Below are 19458 nucleotides of genomic sequence, written 5' to 3'. Positions count from 1 at the left end.
CCAAACTTGTGCTGCAGTGGCTCCAGATAGTTTCATAAGTTCCGTCTTAACCTCTTGCGCCACCAGGGAGTCTCATTAGTACTATTAGCATCAGATGTAAAAGAGCATTTGTGAATCTTGAGTGAGAACTTGCACCAGCCTTGTCTTGCTGCAGCACCTGCAGCTTCCTAGCCTGTGTTAGTCACAAGGGCAGTGGATCGAATAAGCAGGGAACCTGTCAGAAGACATTTGTTGCAATGTCTCTCTGTTACAGGGAAGTAGCCGCAAGAAGAATCATTACTGAAAAAGCACCTCACATAATTTCTTTAACTAGGACAAAAGTTGATTTTCACTTCCCTGACAGTTACCTCTATCCAGATAAAACTGACAGCCTCCCTGGTTCTGAATCTCTATGTAGAAAGCAGACACTGAGTGCCACAGAAGAGCTGTGGATTAATATCTCGAGGATTCTTCAAGCATCTATCTTGCCAGATAGGCCTTTGGAAGAAAAGACAAACAGGGCTTGTTAATTATACAAAAACCAGGAGTAGCTTTACCCGTTACGGGAGACCCCTCTGGATGCTGCTTTTTCCATCCTGGGTCCTGGGTGCCTTTGCAGGGCAAAACCGTCATTCATTGTGAACACAGGATCCTTAGTGTGACCAACTCAGTGGAGATCTGAGCTCTGCCTCCCCCCAGCTGCACAACCCCTGAGACTTGGTTTCCTCTCTCCTCACCTGCAAAATGGGACCAGTAATGGTATTTCCTTCAAGAAGCTGTTGTGTGGGTTAAATGAGATGATGTTGAATAAGCACCAAGCTCATGACAAAAGAGGATTCCCTTGCTGGTGGCCTAGGAGAGGGTTGGCACTGTTTCTTGGACCTGAGAGAGCTCTAGGATGGAGAGGGAGGAGATGATCCCATCAGGTTCTCCTGGTCTACAGTTTTCTGCCTGTAGAAAAGTGAACCAGGATGTGAAAGGTGGAATCACAAATGTGGGCCACAGCAACCTCTGCGTGACTATGGTGGAACATTCCAACAGACTCAGTAGCAATGAGAAATTCTTTTTTTTAATTAGGTCGCATTTTTCACCCCCACCAGCAGCTGATTGTGGATTGGAAGAAAAAAATCAGAACCCGGGCTTGAAGTGGTGATACTTTAATTTATAAGTGAGAATGTTGCTAAGCTTAATTGCTGCTTTTCAAAAAGCAGTTAGTAGAGAACATTGCTTATTGGAATATTACTGCAGCTCATGGTCTGGAAGAGCCAGGGTCATCCAGTTCTGGATGTTATCTGAACAGAGCTGAGAGAGGATGGACTTGGGCATTAAGTGTGACCTGCACAGATGTGTGCAGACTCTCTCAAGGGATCTGACATTTCACTGTACAAATTAGACTTCAGCATGGCAGTTGTCCAGTTAGACGCGATATTAGGCTGCCCTTCTCCATGGAGATGCTATTGCTCACATTCTCATCTCTTGAGGTCTTGTTCTCTCTCCTATCATCAATTCCTAGCAAAAGCTTGGCACAGGGAAGCTGTGCTCTGTAAGACTTGGTTGAATAAAAATACCTTGCAAGAAGGTTCAATCTGCCAAAGATATAGGATGTCCTACACAGAACAGGTGGGGCACCACTCGATGCAGAAATGTGGATTTTATGCCCAGATGAAATGGTCATGAAATGAGTAGAAAAAGGATTCGAAAGAGAGTCCAGGGTGATTGTTCCCCCTCCTCTCCCTCAGTTATCCCCAAATGGTTGAGCTCATGTAATTTTAGGATCTCAGATGTCATTTGCTTCATAAGCACAGGCCTGTTGCACTTTGGGCCTAGGTGTTATTAGTGAGGCTCATTTTCTTTCCTTTCTCTTTGACTTCACATCAGGCCTGTTGGATAGAAGCCATAGATTTAGCTTTATAGTCCAAAGAATGGGAAATGGAGATGATTGAACTTTATCTTTTAGGGCGAGGAAAAAGTGATAAAGATATAAGATCCTGTATTAAAGCCTTTCTCTCCAAGATTGATTCCTTCTTGCTGCTCTGTGGGAATTGCTAATAGCAAGATATATATAGATTGTTCTCTTTATAACAGACCCCAGACAAATATCCTCCAACACCCCCCCCCAAAAGGGTGAATTAAGGAATTATCTGGAATGATGCCATAGGGAGGAGGGGGCAGGCTTGCTTTATGGAGCTGTGGAGGACAGAACCAGGGCCTCAGTGACAGAGTAGAGGCCCAGACTCTTAGAGACCAGTGGGTTTGTTTGTGCCATCCTTCTGTCATGTGCTCCTGGGCTTAACCTCCTTAAGATGAGTGTCTTGGTCTGTAAAATAGGAAAAAGATAACAAACAAAATACTTGCCAAATGATTAAGTCATTCAGCATGTTTTAGCGGACCATGAAAATAAAGTTTACAACTTTCAGACCTTACTCTCTACCCACCCCTCAACCTCACCATTAGTGGAACCCAATCAGAAGCCAGTACCCAACCAAGGGAACTAAGCATTTGGATCAGTCCACCAGGTCATAGAGCAGGCTGGCTGAGAAAGGATGGAGTCGATCTGGGAGGCAGATGGAGACCATCAGCACCCCCACTTTTCATAATTCCTTTCTCTAACAATATTCAGGGCTCTGACTATGCTCAAGACCCAAACCATTGGCATGTCTCCCTGACCTGCACAGCTACTCAGTTACCCAACCCAGATTTGTCGGAAAATAATTCACATACAGAAAGTGGACATTTCTTAGGTGCGCCATTCTGTGAACTCTGACAAGCTGATTGAACTGTGTGACCACCCCCAATCAAAACAGAGCATCTCCATCACCCCCAAAAAGTTCCCTTGTGCCCCTCTATAGTCATTCCTCTCTCCTTATTATCAGCCTCTAGCAACCACTTATCTATTCCCTAGCTCAGTAGTTTTGTTCTTGAGAGGTACAGTAAAGATGTGACTTATCTAGTGGATTCAAAATCAGGTGTTACCTACGATAACCTTCAAATTCTGAGATATTAAAGTGTTGTAGAGAAAATTTTAAGATGTAATGGAGAAATCAAGATGTTAGGGCCAGCACTGGGAGCATCCAGCATTTTCTGTATGTTATACATGACCTCCTTGAAGATAGCAACAAGAACACACAGGTTTATGTTCCTCTGCCTTTCTCATAGACCACTTTTTTTTTCAAATATTGACACAGTTTTCAACTTGTCAAGTTGAAAGCTCTGTCATATTTTGTGTTATTACCATATCATTTTATTCTTGCTTTTTCAAACAGCTTGCTATTGTAAATAGCCCTTCTGTGAACATCTGTATTCCTCCTGCTCTGTTTTTGTCTTACAATTATTTGGGAGAGGCTACATCCTCCATTCGGGATTCCTGGGTCCCAGGGTGTGGACAGTTTAAAGGTTGTGTTATTCACTTATGGGAGCTCCTTAGAAAAGGACTGAATTCCAGGGCCCCAGCAAGGGATCCAGTTTCCCTACAGTCCTGCCAGCTTTGGGCTTTGTGCTTAATCTTGGTTGAGTTAGTTTCGTGGCGAGGGCATGGGATGAGGGCAGAAAGGTCACAAGTGGTTCCAAGACCCTGAGAGGCTAACAGGTCATCATTCCTGGAGCCCCAACCCTTGCCCAGTCAGTCCTTTCAGGAGCTCAGCTCACATGTCATTTCCTCAGCAAAGCTCCTGTGATGCTCACACTAAGCTAGGACCCCATCGTGTGTCTCCTAAGCTCAGGGAAGTCAACACCTTTGCCCTAATGGACTCTCACACGTGGTCACTCTCTTGACCATTAGGTTCTCCCTGTGAGGGTCGAAACAACTTCTGTCTCATTCGAGCTGTAACTACAGCTTTTTATTAAAAAATTTATTTTATTTTATATATTTTTTACATCATTTTTCATTTTTGCACAATGTATGCATTTTCATCTTGGTTATATTCCCCATACAATTCCCAACCCCCTTTATTTTGACCCTAACCTCTCCTCCCCTCCCCCTACCCCCTGTAGTGTGTCTCTGGTTTATAGTTGCTTGTTGATTTTGGTTTTTACTTTATTATAATTAGTCATTTTCCTGATCCCTTATTTAGGTTTTCTTAACTCCTGCTATGAGTGAGACCATCAGGTGTTTTTCTTTTTCTTTCTGGCTTATTTTGCTGAGCATGATCCCTTCCAGCTCCTTCCATGTTGCTGCACCCCTATGTTTATAGCAGCACTATTTACAATAGGTAAGCTATGGAAGCAACCCAAATGCCCAAAAATAGATGACTGGATCAAGAAGATGTGATACATATACACCATGGAATATTACTCAGCATTCAAAAAAGATAAACTCATGCAATTTATAACTACAGCTTTTTATACCAGAATCTGGCATGATGTCACTTGTGTTCAGCAAAAGTTTGTTGAAGTTGAGAAAAGGGAGGACATGAGAGCCAAAATCTAGTAGACATTGCAAGGCGCGTAGTGGTAGGGATGACAAGGCACACAGGGACTCAAGCCCTCACAGGTTGCAGAGCTGAAGTCTAGGGAAATGAGATGATGTGAGAGTGAAAAGTAGCTTCTGGAAACGCAGGGAAGGAAACCAAAGGTGGCTACCAAGCCCAAGTCAGGTGGGGCACAGACCTGGCATGGGACCCTTCTCTGTCCGCTGTTACACAGATGAAATGATAATTGGGCACCATTTTTTTTTTTTTACTAGTAAAAATCAGCAGGGATGAAATCTAATCTGTGTGTTGAATTTGGGGGTCAAGCATCTTGAGTGTGGAAGTATCTCTGAAAAAGAAATGACTTGATAAGTTTACTGTTGTATTCGTGTTTTGTGATAACAGCAATGACTGCAGAGATGACACGCTGCTGCAGGGCTCTGAGGACCTTGCCCTGGGGGCAGTTTCAAGGCCCCTGAAGAGGCAGCAGAGCCACATAGATCAGGAAGCAGCCCCAACTGTGCATCCAGAATGCTCCTTCCTCACTCCCCCCTGTGAGTGTGGAAGAGAAATCAATTCTACAGGTTTTTAGCATTTTTGAAAAAGATATTTCCCCAAGTCCTTGTTTTTATTCTGTACTAATTACCTTGAAATAACATGATTTAATTGCACCTAAGTGCAGAGAGGAATTGAGAATGGCTTCATGGATGGCTGTTGTTTTGTTGTTGTACATCCCTCGCACTGGTGGAGAGGAGGTAGTACAGTCAGGGGTGTGCTTAGGCTGCCAGGCCGTGGCAGAGGAGAGCAAGTCAAGCTAAGCTACTCCTCACTGCAGGGCAGAAGAGAGAGAGGCGTGTGAGAGGAGAGAAGATGGTAAAAAATATATATATACAGGCTTTTTTCTTCCTCCTATCAATAAAACAACAAAACCACAATTTAATACCTTCATTTTTCTAAAAATAGCAACACAGACTAGTAGCAAAAGCACAGACTCTGGACAGAGTGAGAGCAGCATTCCTGCCCTGACGGATGCAAGTTTTTCATGCCTCAGAGTCCATTTCCTTGTGGCAGTGCCAATGTCTGCCGGGTGTTCTGAGCATTAAGCAAGAGCGCACATGCAGACAGGGTCTAGACCAAGGGGTGGCCCATGGTGGGTGTGGAGGAAATGCACTTGTCACCCTTTTGCGCAGCTGCATAACCCAGGGATTTTAAACCCTTCCAGACTCAGCAAACAAGGGCCATTTCCAATGAAGGGGCTTCAGGTAATCAGGAATTAAGCAGAGGAAGCTTCCCCAAGCTCGCGTCTGAAACTGTAAGGGATAGACAAAGCCGGATAAGCTAGCATCACTGCCTTTGACGCCCCATGGCTTCATGGAGAGCCAGATGTGACAGGGGCTGATGGCAATACTAGACAGATGATCAAATCATGTTCCTGGAGTTTGAACCATATCCCAGCAGGATCCCAAAAGAGAGAACAATTCATTCTAACCAGGAAGATCAGAAACAATTTCCTCAGGGTGGTGAGTCTTGTAAATTAAGTACGATAGTGAAAGGGAAGCTAGGAATGGCTTTCAGGAAGATGGCATAGCCTAAGCAAAGGTGGAGGAGGGTAGAGAAATGTTGCCTCTTTTAGGCTCCCATGGCAGAGATCATGCTCTCACGTGTCCATTTCATTTTACCCAACTGGGCACCAGTCTGTTTTCCTGAAGGCTCTGAACTGGTGAACTACAGAAACTACAATAGTTATAGGAGGACGCTGGCCCCCTACCCTTAGAAGAGAGGATCCACTAGGCAAAATGCATAAGAAATATCTTCCTTTGAGGCCTTTCAAGCCTATTGATAATTTCTAGCATTCTGGGCACTGTGTAGAATTGTTAACTGCATTTCCTTGTCCTGCAGGCCCCACATGTGAAGACCCACTGCAGTTATTTAATGTTTTGGTACTAGTAAAGCAAAGCTGGTAGATACCAGATTTTCTGATTCCAAATCCTTGTTCCTTAGACCAGGTACCTCTCAAAGCGCCCGGCCACGTCTCCCTCTGCTGATTACTCCAGGCCTGAGACTCACAGCAAACAAGGACAGGGGTGGGGGGATGGGTTTGGGGGCTGCCATCCTGCCTGCTGCACCCCTCTGCACCCAGCTTCCTCCCCAAAGCCTAACTTGATGTAACAGAGATGGCCACGCACATGTATTGAGAGCTGAACATGTGCCCAGCATGTTCTAAATGTTACACGTATTTTCTCATTTAATCTTCCCTACAAACTTACTTATCCAATAAATATTGGTCAAGACCAACTTATGCTTGATACCATTCTATTTTTATTTCTGTTTTATAGATGAGAAACTGAGGCCCAAGAAGGTTAAGTCATGTGTCCAACACCCCATCTCTAGTGAGGGCTAGAATGAGGTTTCACTCCAAACCTGCCTGCTATCATGATCCCCATGGCCAGGATTCTCCTGACTGAGAGGGGGTCACGAGTTCTTGTGAAAGACAGAAACTAACTTGTTTTCTAATGGAAAAATAAAGTGCCCCCCTGCCCTGTGCCACATGCTGTGCCAGGTTTGCTCTGTGCCAGTGGTGTGAGGTGGAAGCTGTGGTCGCCCCAGAGTGCTTCAGGATCACAGGGACAGGAGCCCCAGATGACAGGGGAGCTCCAGCATGTCTCTGTTGGATTCCCAGCCACCATGGTATCTGATCCTGCTCTTCTCCAGGCTTCACTTGGCATGAGTAGATTGTCACCAGTGTAGAGTTTCATTTTGGAGAAAGTCCTGCTGGTGTTTGGCAGGAAGCTAGATTTGTGGTGCCCTTGAGAGTAGAGTTAGATTTTGTTCACAGCCTCCAGTGGAGGAAAAGAAAAAGTGCCAGTATCACTCATTGTGCCACGGCGTGGCCTCCATTTCATCACTGTCCTACGTTTTACACTCGGGCCATCTGTAGAATCGTAAAGTAAGCACACTCCTGGGGCTCGTGTGTGCATGTGCTCGTGTGTGCCAGTCTGTGTGTGTCTGTGTATGTGGGCACACCCGTGATTCTACCGTCTCTGCATCCAGGGAGGGAGAGGGAAGGGGATAAAGTGGAGGTTAGTGGCAAAGGCCAGTGGTCAGTGAGGATTTTAGGATAAGTAGTACTATTCTTTACCTGAAAACAGGCAACTCTCCTTTTACAACTTGTTTATATCTGCTAGCTCTTCTGCAGTACAGTTAGTCGTTAAAAAGTGCTGTACATACACCTCGTCATGTGGCTCTTAGGCTGTGTTGCTTGTTTCACATACAGATCTTTGCTTTATTCTGTATTGAACTTGGCCTATTCTTTCTTTGATTCACTAACTACTGAGCAATAAAATTATTACATCATATTTTCTACACACTTTTTATAGTCTATAAAGAACTTTCGTTAAATTTAATCCTTATAAGAACACAGGAGATGGTTGTGTGTGATTTTCATTCCTGCAGATGGAAAAACTGAGTGTCACAGTGGTTAGGTGATGCTCTGCTGACGTGCTGCTGGTCAGGGCCAGGCTTCAAGCCCTGTTCTTTCTCTGCATCTGTTCCCCTGGGCCCAGAGGTGGACAGCAGAGCCAGGAGGGCCAGGAAGCACGTGGAGGTGCAGCATCATGGCAGTGTGTAGGGGAAAGGGGCCAGCAGTGGGAAGGTCCCCAGCTGGCTGGAGAGCAGGGGGCCAGAGGTCATTTTGGCTCAGGTTAATAGTGGCAATCCTCACAGAAGAGATGACATTTGATGGTGTACCTGGTAGATGAAAGAATGTTTTTTTTAAATTAGCAAGGTGTAGCCATTCCATATAGAGGTTTACTGCATCAGCAAAAGCCTGGAAGCTGATTGGGCAGATGTCTCCAACTACCCAGGCCAAGCGAGCCTCCCAAGCAGAGTAAAATAATGAGGAACATCAGATACTGTGCTTAATGAGCATATAAGTGCTTTTTGAAAATCATTTCTGTTATAAAAAGATAGCACCTCAAGTTTCTACTCTCATAAAAATATTGCCAACAAAACTTGAGCAGTGAGGCAGAGCTACATAATAAAGAGATCGGTGATGTTTTTCTCTCCTGTCATTTCCATAGTTTTACCTCTAATCAGAAAGGTAGTGTCTGGGTATAATGGTAAAGGACAGAGGGGACAGGATTGACTCCCCTCTGAAGTTTTTCTCGGCCTCTTGTTAAATGTGTAACCTTAGACACGTTGTGGAACCTTAGACACGTTGTTAGAGCCTCAGTTTGCTCATTTTGCAGAGGAAGGTAGAAACAGTCCCTCCCTAATAGGGCTTTGTGAGGAGGAAGTGACACTGAGTTTAAAGAGAACTTAGCACACGGCATGGCACAGAATATCTTGCAACGAATGGTGGGAGCTCTTGAGAACATGATCAGCATCTCACAGTGCCTTCAAGTCCCTAATTGAAGGGCTGAATCAAACGAGGGTCCGTGTACATCAAAGGAGACAAGAACTCACATATATTAAGTGCTTTGCTCTGTGCAAGGGAGGCAAGAAAATGTGGTATGATCACAGAGAGCCCCAAAATGCCTATGGGCAGGAGACTGGGAAGCTGGGGGAGTAAAGGAGGGATGTCACACACTGTTTTGTGAGGTTTTAACATGGACTTTCAAAACGCTTCTCATTATAAAGAAATAGTAGCCCAAGTTACAAATCCAGCTGGCAGGCTCACGTTAATCTATCCACCCTCATTCCTCTCTCTGAAAGTGAATGTTCCAGAGGGAAAATGTCTTTCCTAATAATACATACACAAATTAAACCTCCGTTTAGAGGTAGGGCGGGAACCACCTTCTAATTGACTTTGATCACAGAAAAAAAAATCAACTCCACGGCTGGCATTCCAAAGGGAATCAGAAAGTGAGGGTGTCTCTAGGACCCTTTCCATAGCACATCTCCTTGTAACTATGGAAATGGAGCCTAACAACGGGTATCTTAGTGTTAACCAAATCTGGGTTTTCTGCTGCTGCTGACGGTTGGTATAGGAGAAGGAGGGACAGTGCCTCCCCGTGAGAGGCTGGTCCTTTGCTAATGGAGATGCCTCTCTATAGAGATGCTGGAGCACGCCTGTGAATAGTATTGCTGCTCAGCTGCAAGTGCTGCAAAGCATGGGAACCTTTCAGAGCTTCACCCCAGCATTTCCCCTCCTCGCTTGGAAAGGACCAGCACTTCCTCACACCAGGTGCTGTTCTGCCAGGGCAGTGCTGGCTGCTCACCCCAGCAGGGCTGAGTGTAGACTGGGGGTCTCCGCTCCCTCAGACATGAAGGGCAAATGGTGGGCCTTTTATTCAATTTAAGCTCATTCTCTGTGTGGAGTCGCTTGAAGATTTGCTCTGTGGGCTGTGATTTGATCGGAAATGACACTTTATTCTGATAAGAACAAAATGAAAGCCTGTTGGGTGCTTCTTGACATCAGTCTGATATGAGCTGGAGATTTGGAGTGACCCAAACCAGGTTTTGGATCTTGGTGCTGTGGTGATGATTATAGATAATCCTGAATCCGTAGTTTTCTAGATACGCTATTCAATGAATCATAGCTACTTTAGGGCTACTTTTTTGAGGTATGTAATCTATAAAATGAGGTTACTAGTAGTATTTTCCTAAAAGGTTGTGAGATGAAGTGAAACAATGGATGTGCGTCACATGACGTCTTGCACACAGGACAGTTCTGACACATGAGAGCTGTTACTGTCATACTAATAATCCTAAAATGTCGTCTTCTTCCCTTTCTTCCCTTCTTCATGTCTGAGGGTCAGATGTTGGAGGAGAAAAATGAAAGGCGCAGTCCCTGCCATGAAGAGGGGTGCTGATGGCCCGACCTGGCCTGTCCCTGGGTTCATTCCTTTACTTATGGCTCAGGGACACGACACCTTTAATCTTACAGGCTTTTCCCTGTAACTTAATAACGGTCATTTAGTGAGGTAGGAATCTGGAGGGTTGTGCTCAGTTTAGTTCCTGGCTGTACCATGAGTCACTCCAGAATGGGCCTCCTCCTCTGAGTGTGAGGGGTGACAGATCCCTGTGATTGTTTAGTGTGACAATAACCCCCAACAATTGATCAAAACAGACTTCTCTCTCCCAACTCCTGAAATCTCCTTATTTCACTTTCTCAGTGAAAATCTTAATAGACAATAAAAGTAACAATGATAACGATGATATACCAACAAAGAAGTTTGTTTGAGTTAGATACCAAGCATGGATATCAGCTCATAAAATCTATTCCGTCCTGGCATCTCCACAACCACTCTTGGTGGTAGGTGAAGTCTTCGTTTGAAGATGAGGAAGCTGAGGCTCAGCAGAGCTAAACATCGTGAACTGCATCACATAGCTAGAAACACGAGAGCTGAAACGGAAGGGCTGTGTGGTCACAAGGCTGTGCTCTAACCACTCCCCCTCCAGGCCCCTGTTTCTTCCTGTCTGGACCCAGCGTGTTATTGGAAGGGGGGCTAGGAGAGGTCAGCTCGCAGTCTGGTGGAGGTAGACAACTCTAAATACTTCTGTTCAGCAGGGGCCTTAGGGGAGCCTGTCTGGTGAAAGGTATGCAGAAAGGATAGCTTTCTTATTCTGTTACCGCAACAAGAGTACAAATTAGATTCCGTACAAATTAGATTCTGGCCCTGCTTCCCTTGCAACTTGCCGTGTTGCCAGTTTTCTGTGGCCTCCAGTTAAAATGGTATTGCTTCTCTGTATTGATGGTGGGCATGCCTGTTCCCCACTTCCTTGGCTGGCTGTGCTTGAGCCTTTCCCTGGTACCAGACCCCACCTTGATTTACAGAAATATTGAGCAGCTGCCAGTGAATCCTGGCTGAAAGGCCTCCCTTCCTCACAGCATTTCATGGTGCCGAGAAATGATTAACTGTGCCAGAGTCCATTCTCCAGAAAACACTTAATTTGGGGGTGAGAGACAGTAACCCTGATTGTTGCAGTCAGGCTTATCGAGAGACAGGAGGAAAAAGCAATATATTTACTTGATTTAAAATTAGCCCACGTAGTCTCCAGTGGAATCCTGTCAGGCTGCTTTATAGCAATTCTGCTTTTAAAAATTTGTTTTATCCATTGTGCAAATACCTCTCATTTCTATGCCCAAGGTCTGTCAGCCAATGGGAACAGGAGAGGGCCCTCAGCTTAAAGAAATTTGCACTTGGCATGTAGGGAAATTAGAGGCATATATAGAAAGAAGAAAAAGGTGACACAACAGAGCTGGTTTAAATCTTTCCATGGATGCAGGAATTAGGAAAATCAGCATCGCAAGGTGACAAGGATGATGACAATGGCCATTTATTTTGCCCCTGCTCTGCTCCAGGCATAGTTCTAAGCAAATCACATGCATTGTATTGTCCAATCCCATGAGTAGATAGTACTATCTTCATCTATCTGTAGATGAGGAAATGGAGACTCAGAGAAGCCAAATACTTTTTCCAGGGTCATGGAATTAGTATAAGATATACCCTAAGTGCTCTGGACAGATGCCAACTTGAGGACTGGCATCCTCAAGTTGCCAATGGATAGTGCTTGTTTCTGTTTTCATGCTTCAGATTATGGGGGTTGGCCATGCCCAAGGCTGTGAGAAGAGGGGCTCCCTGTGCTTTGTTTTTGGGATTAAAGCCCCTGAACGAACTGTCTGAAGAGAGAAAACCTGGCCATGTTGTGCTATGCTAAATTTTATGACTCATCAGCAGTATGATGGCGAGGAGCGGGGACAGGGAACCTGCACTTTGGAACCAGTCAAAATTGACTTTACCACTTCCCATCTTGGAAATGTCTGGCCAAGTCTCGCAGGTTCTCTGAACCTCCAGTTTCTTTCTTGGCAAAAGAAGTAATAATTTCTCAAGGTCGATGTAAGGATTGAATGTCATTCCTCTTGCCTAGCATCTGACACCAGGGATGTGCCCAAAATTAGAGTCTCCTCTCTCTACTCTATCTTCCTTCTTTTCTACCTCTTGCTCCTGAGTCTAAATTGTAGAATGTCCTTTTTAATGTCAAAGAGCATTAGCACGAGTTTGGAAACTAGTGAAGAAAATTTATCCATAGCTCGGCCTCTATAATTCAAAGCCTGATGTCATTTTTATGTATTCCTTTCCAGATTTTTCTGTATGCCTACCTGGCTTTACAGAAATGTAGTCAGACCTGCATTTTTGTTCCTTCGCATAATATCATAAGTATCTATTTCCTTTGCTGACTGTCAGATCTACTTTTTAAGGCCACCTTTTGTAAGGTCCAGGCACAGGGGGACATCCTTCACCCCTCTGCATTCTTCCCAGGCTGGACAAGTAATCAAAACGCTATCAGATGGGCTGGCAAAGGAAAAATCAGTTTAATTCTATGTGCTTATGTATGGAGAATGTACATGGTTATAACTCCACAGAGTAATGGGAGGGCCAGGGGTATTTAGCCTGTGTTTAAGGACCAGGTGCATAACCAGGAGAGAATTGGATCTTTTTACTGAGATTAAAAATGACATTCTCAGGTAGAGAGGATGTGTTCACTGATATGCCTGCACCTGAGTAGTCACCCCCAAATTACATTCTCCTAGGTCATAAAGAAAAGGAACAGCGAACAATTCTTGGATTAGAAAAAGGCAAATAACTGACATAAGGACAATACTTTCCTTAGCCACTAGGGTCTTAACTGCTCTTAAAATAATCTGCTTTCTTTAAGTATTGGTAGTAGTAGATTTCCTGAAGTTCACAGGGCCTTGATTGACCTTTAGTTCCCCAAAGCAAGGTGCCACTTATTGTGTGAAAAACCTATCTGACCCTTTTGAGGAGAGCAGTTGCACACCTTGTATTCCATCCAGTGCCTGTATCATAACTTCGCTAAGTGGTTCTCCCATTTGGAAGACACACCTAGGTTGCTTCCTTTTTTTTTTTTTCCTTCACAATTCAGAGTGCATGTCTGTATATTTAATTTCTTGATTCGGACATTGGAACATCGTGACTTTGTAGCAAGACCAAGAACAGAGCCTGGGAATGAAACTAATGGATTTTTTGTTATGTTTTGTTTTGTTTTCTCTTTTTGGTTTTGGTTTTCCCCATTAGAAGACTATCACTCAAATCCAGTGACTTTTATTTTAGAGAAATGATGCTATTTTTATTTTTTTTTGCATGTCACTTTAATATTTTATTGGTAAAAGCAAGTTAATGATGCTATTTTTAAAAGGAATAACTGAGCACTAATATAAAACAGAAAAGTAGTATATCCCTGTGCCTGGATTCATCCCCAACTGTCTTTTGAAATAAAAAACACCACTTGGGTCAACAGTTTATGGATGTCCTAACCATCTCTAGTCACTACCTGGAGCTGCTAATTTGCGTGTGCTGGGAGTCATGCATTTGATTTTTGGAAAGGAAACAGGCATTGTGATAGAGAAACAATCTGATCCTTGCAACGCTAATGCCTGCATAGTGGCTTTATTAATTGCTTCCTGCTGGCTGGGTGCTGAGGGGAGCCTTTGGTGTCTGAACATCTATTGAGTGTTTTTCTTAAAAATGTCAAGTCAGAGCTTGCACTTTCTCAGCCATCTCTCCTGTCTTGCCGGGCAGGAAAAGGCAACTGGAAAATGTCAGCTCTGGGATCAGATTGGCCAGAGTTCAGGTAATAAGCACCCCCTCCACCCTTTTAAAATCATTAACATTTCAGTGTGGGTGATCCTGTGAACTGCTACCTTTCCATGGACTTTTTCTGAACTCTTTGGCATCTTCTCACCTTTTTATTGAATTGCACACTAGTTGAAAGGGAAAACTGGTATTGAGTCTTATTTAGGTCACTTTCAGAGCGTTTGCAGAGAGTTTTGCACTAACAGTTGCAAATACACCCCACATGGTGTAATTTAGATAATCCTGTGATGTACTTTGGTGGTGGGTGGTTACCATTAATTCCTCAGGAAAGAGGGAATAGGATGATTATAATTTGTAATGTTTCGGTGGTCTGGTCCCTTCTTAAAGCAGATTAGAAAGAACCAGTTCTTAGCTTTTTAGGGTTGCATGGCCGTGACTTCCAGATCATTTGGATAGCCTGCATGCACAACTGTCCACTGCTTTACAGGGTGTTGTATGTTAAGAAATATTTATTATCACCGTTATTATATTATCATATAATAATATTTATTATTCCCCTCCCCCAAACATCCATTTCAACTCTTTTTTTCTGCTGGTGGCTTTCTGTTACCTGTAATTCTTCGATTTAAAGTAAAACATGTGGGCCTCCCCGGTGGCACAGCAATTGAGTGCTGGGTTGCAGAGCTGCCCGCAGCCTCTGCAGCGCTGGTTCGATCCCTGGCCACCGGGTGAGGGTCCCACATGGCGCGCAGACCCCTCCTGCCGCCCGCTGCTCCCCTCAGCAGTGTACCTCGGTCCTTCTGCCTATTCTGCTCCCTGCTCTGGCTCTGGTGAATTCTCTCACCCTCCTGCGCTTCTGACTGTACCCAGTGCTTGTATAAATAAAATAAATAAATCTTAAAAAAATAAATAAAGTAAAACATGTAAAAAAAGGAGCTTGGCTTGGGTACATAGGCTCCTGAGTTTGAAAATTGTTCTTATGGTGTTAGGTAATTTACTTTACCTCCCTGAGTAAATTGTGTATCAATGTATTCCACTCTATACAGGAATGTTTTTGCAACCTACCTCTATGTGAGGATTAAATTGAATATAAATAAAGTGTTCAGTATGTAATATGTATTCAAATGATAATCAAGTTTTTTGCTGCTATTTGAGTTTGATTATTTTCAAGGATAAAGAAGAGCGGTTGCTTGAAGTCCCATACTCCTTGGGCAGTCTCCGGCTGAGTGTGTGTTGTGTCCTTTGGGAAAGGGAAAGCAGAGCAATCTAGTTCTTTGCTTTTCTCTTCCCCTCCCCCTATGAAAGTCACCATCCACCAAACTACAGTGAAGATTTGAGGGTCCCTAGCATGATTGATATTTGTGACCCTGGATTGCAATTAAGGTCCCTTTTGTTTTGGCTTTAAGACAACTTGAACCACATGACTGGTTAAACTTCCCATCACTGACTCCACATCTCCCTCCCTATACCTCTACATCTTCCCCTCCAGCTGCTAAGCTCTCTTTCAGCCGATCTCCATGCCTGTGCTCACTTCCCTTAAGCACCGGCCTCCAGAATCATTTCTGGATGACGGAGTCTTATGAGAGCAGCCATTCACTTGAAGTTGAATCCAGAACCTGGTAACTCCTGTTACCCAGGTTCTTTTCAGGAACACTTCTTCCACAGGTCAGAGAGCCCCCCGGCCAGCTCGTGATTGTGTGGGAGCCTCCGTGGTTGTTGGGCAAACCTTAGAGGAAGGGGTACCAACGTATACCTCTCAGCTGTCATGGACTGTGCCCCCCCCCACCAGCTGTGGGCTGTCCTGCCCTGATTAACTCACGGGACGCCAGATCTTGTGGCCATTTTCATCTGTCACTGTCCCCCCTGGTTTTCTCCCCCCTCTGCATATGTTTTTAAAGCGAGGACTTGCTTTTTTGCATCTTATTAAAAATAAGGGAAAGTTTTGACAATAAAAATGTTTCTCTTCACAAAGCTGTGAGAGTTCTATTCATTCTGAGATTAGTTAATTCTCATGACCTTTTAACAAGACAGCGCTCTTGCACAGTTAGATGGGATAATTGATTCTAATGGGGGAAGAAGCGCTGCTCATTTAACTGCATTTATCTGAGTTGTCCGTAGTTGAAACAATTTCTCCATTACCTTCCGAGATGCCAATAGATAGATCAAAACAGTAAGAAAGTAAGCAGAAAGGTGAGCTAATTCAGCCTGGGAGATAGCAGCGTAGTCACTTCTTCCAGGCAAGTTAACTTTGATTATTATTGCCAGCTATGCAGAGCTAGTTGAGAGCAGTGTCGCCCACTCGGGGAGTGCCCAGGGCCTGAAAGGGTGCCCCATAAATGTGAGCTTCTGTTATATCATTGTTATTGACAGTACAAATATAATGATTATAAAATATCGTAATTGCAAGTGTGTAGATTACAAAGCACGTTGCCATGTATATTATCTCGCATGAATCAATCCCTTGAAAAAATTTTATGCTCATTTCTCAGATGAAAATGATGTTCTAGGAAGTGGTAGTTAGGACACCAAACAAGTTTCCTTACCTTTGGTTCAGCATATTTTCCCCTGCACCACGCGAAGCAAAGGAAAGCAACAGGGCAGAGTGCACCCCTGGTTCAGTCAAACTTGGGTGTATTCCCTTGATGGTTTGTGTTTGGACAAGAGGTCAGAAAGCTGTGTATTCTCCAGTTTCCTCTACGCAGTTTTTCTGTGTCCTTTTTTTTAAAGATTTATTTTATTTATACATACAAGAACTGAGGTGTAGGCCAGAGGTGCAGGGGGTTGAGAGGATTCACCAGAGACAAACTGGGGAACAGAATAGACGGATCTACTGAAATACACTGCTGAGGAACGCAGCAGGCAAGACAGGGGAGGTCTGCTGAGCCATGTAGGTTAGCTCCCTGGTGGGGATAGAACTCGTGCTGCAGTGGCTGCCGAAAGCAGTCTAAAGACTGCCATCAGGAACCCCTTTCCCAAAGTGGGGTTAGTTAAGACAACCTTCTATCTGCCTCAGGATCTATGCTGCTACCTTAAAAAGCAGGTAAAAGCCTTGGAGGCTGTTTGATGTGTGAAAGGGGATGTCTTTCTAATGCCCACCCACCTAGCCAGATAAGCTAGTGAGAGGCAGCATGGTGAGGGGGGCCGAGCTGATGGTGTGTGATTTCTGGATTGGAAAGATGGATGGGATATGACTTCAGGATTGAAACAGTTTGGATTCTGTGCTAGACATTGCCCCTTGTCAACTGTTTAACCTTTCCAAATGTTGATTGATCTCTTCTGTATCTTTGTATTTTTTTTTAAAAAATTAATACTTACCTCTTAGGATTATTGTGAGAATTAAAGGAAATATTGCATTTACCGCTTTAGCACAATGCCTGGCCTGTGGTACGCACTCCAATAAATCATGGTTTTATCATTATCATCATTTTAATGAACCTTCTGAGACTTAATATGCACATCTGTAAATTGGCTCTGGTGGGGTTGCCTTGAGGATTAGATGTAACATGGCACTGCTGTGCGTTCCTCTCCCCATCCTAGTGGGTCAGTCACCTGCTCTGGCCTCCTAGTCCCGGCTAGGTTTTGTTACTTGTCTATGTGCCTTCTGTGACTGTGAGAACCTTGGAATAGGGGCTGCCATTTCTTTCTGGCTCTCTGGAGTCAGCTGTAGGTCCTAGAAACATTTGTCAGTGGAAACAGGGTGATGGCTACATACAGGGTGCTGTGGAGTCCAGGGCTTGGGGGGCTTAATTTTGTAATTGGGGAATTAGGGTAGGAGTCACAGAAGAGGTGAGTCTGGACCTTTGACAGTGCTCCAGACTTGAATCCCAAAATGGGACTTTAGCCAACAGTTGTACTAGATCACAAGCCTTTTTGAAAAAAGGCTTCCTAGCCTTCTTAAGCATTGTATCTCAAGGGATAGTGTTCATCCTTTTTCTTTTAGTCTTTTCTAGATTGTTGCACAAGAATATATTTAGCAGTTGCTACCTTGGAAAAGAATTTTACAGTAGAAATACATGTGCATGATACAAAATCAAAATGTACAATAGATAGACTGAAACGTCCTTGGCACTTAACATCTCACTGTGTGGCTGAACACAGCCACTATTACCGAGGACTTTTCATATCCTGTCAGAAATATTCTATACATATATCAAGGTAGTATAACAAATACACTGTTCTAAAGTTTATAATTTTCCTTCCAGAGAAATACACAAAGAGCTTCCTCTCTTTTTTATGGTTGATAATACTTTGTAGTATGGAAATAACTTTCCTAGCCCCTTGTTGACGGTCTCATTCCCAATATTTTATAATTATAAACAATGCTGCAGTGAATAACCTTGTATGGACACCATTTGGATGTACATGTGGGAGTATATCAGGGGGAGAAGATTCTACAATTGGAATCTCTAACTTCCAGGGAAAAGTATATGTGCATTTTAAATATGACTGCTTTTGTCAACTTGCGCTTCATAGAGTTTGTGCGAGCTTATGCTTATAACAGCAAAGTATGAGAGTGCTTATGTCCCGTTCTCTGCCAATACTGTATATTTTCAACCTTTATTCCCTTGCCAAACCATATGTGAAAAATAGTATTACTATGAGTGATGTCAAATCTTTTCATACGATTAAGAGCCAATTGTATTTCTTATTCTGTAAACTGTCTATTCATATTCTATGCCTGTTTTCCTACTGAGTTGTTGGACTTTGCTTATTGTTTGTAGGAGACATTTTTATATTAAAGAAATGAACCCTTTATGACACAAATTGCATTTGTCTCCCCAGATTGTTATTTCTCTTTTGAAGCGAATCAATAAGACTCCTGACACCCACCCCCTGCCCCTTTGCTCACTCCACCAGCCTGTGAGCCCTCCAGGGTGGGAGCTGAGCCTTGATCATCCCGGTGCCCAGGTCCCCTGCTCGGCACCCCAAGAGGTCTCTTCAGGGGCTATTTGTTGAACTGCACTATTCCCCATCCTGCCTTCCCTCCCCTTATGGCTTGGGAGTTCCATGTCCACCTCCAGCAGAAAAAGATGACTTTTCTCATTGCTCACCACAGCCATGCACCTGTTTGGCCTAAACTGGCACCTGCAGCCGATGGAGGGGCAGATGTATGAGATCACGGAGGACACAGCCAGCAGTTGGCCTGTGCCAACGGACGTCTCCCTGTATCCCTCAGGGGGCACTGGGTTAGAGATCCCTGACAGGAAAGGCAAAGGAGCCACAGAAGGTAGGGTTGCTGTGTTGTGCGTGTCGTGAGTCCTCTGTGTCTGCCTTTGAACCAAGGAGACCTCCATTCTGCGTGCCATGTGCCTGACTCACAGCTCATGCTCGGCGCTTCCTCCATCCTGCTGTACTTCACGCCAGCTGCCAGTCCACCTGTGTCTGCATCGCAGTTCCTTTCACTGTGAGCTCATGGCGGGGCTTGGGCAGGGCTCATGTGCAGCGGTGTCACATCTCATGCCTCGAGGGAAGCATGGTGGGCTTTCACACTGCTGGGGTGGCTGTCTCTGATT

General features: G+C 44.2%; 1 protein-coding gene across 4 annotated transcripts in view; it reads left to right on the top strand.

The window, feature by feature from the left end:
- TENM4 (teneurin transmembrane protein 4) overlaps window positions 1-19458 on the top strand; it is a gene marked incomplete at both ends in the record, with an annotated part of 390357 nt that overhangs the window by 172025 nt on the left and 198874 nt on the right. For all 4 annotated transcript variants that reach the window (XM_084236342.1, XM_084236341.1, XM_084236340.1 and 1 more), the window contains one exon: window positions 19002-19172. In XM_084236342.1, the coding sequence (XP_084092468.1) occupies window positions 19002-19172 (171 nt within the window). The remainder of the gene's footprint in view (window positions 1-19001; window positions 19173-19458) is intronic.

The sequence above is a fragment of the Talpa europaea genome (assembly GCF_964194135.1).
Source record: "Talpa europaea genome assembly, chromosome: 1".
Classification (NCBI taxonomy): Eukaryota; Metazoa; Chordata; class Mammalia; order Eulipotyphla; family Talpidae; genus Talpa; species Talpa europaea.
This window is presented reverse-complemented; position numbering and strand designations above follow the sequence as displayed.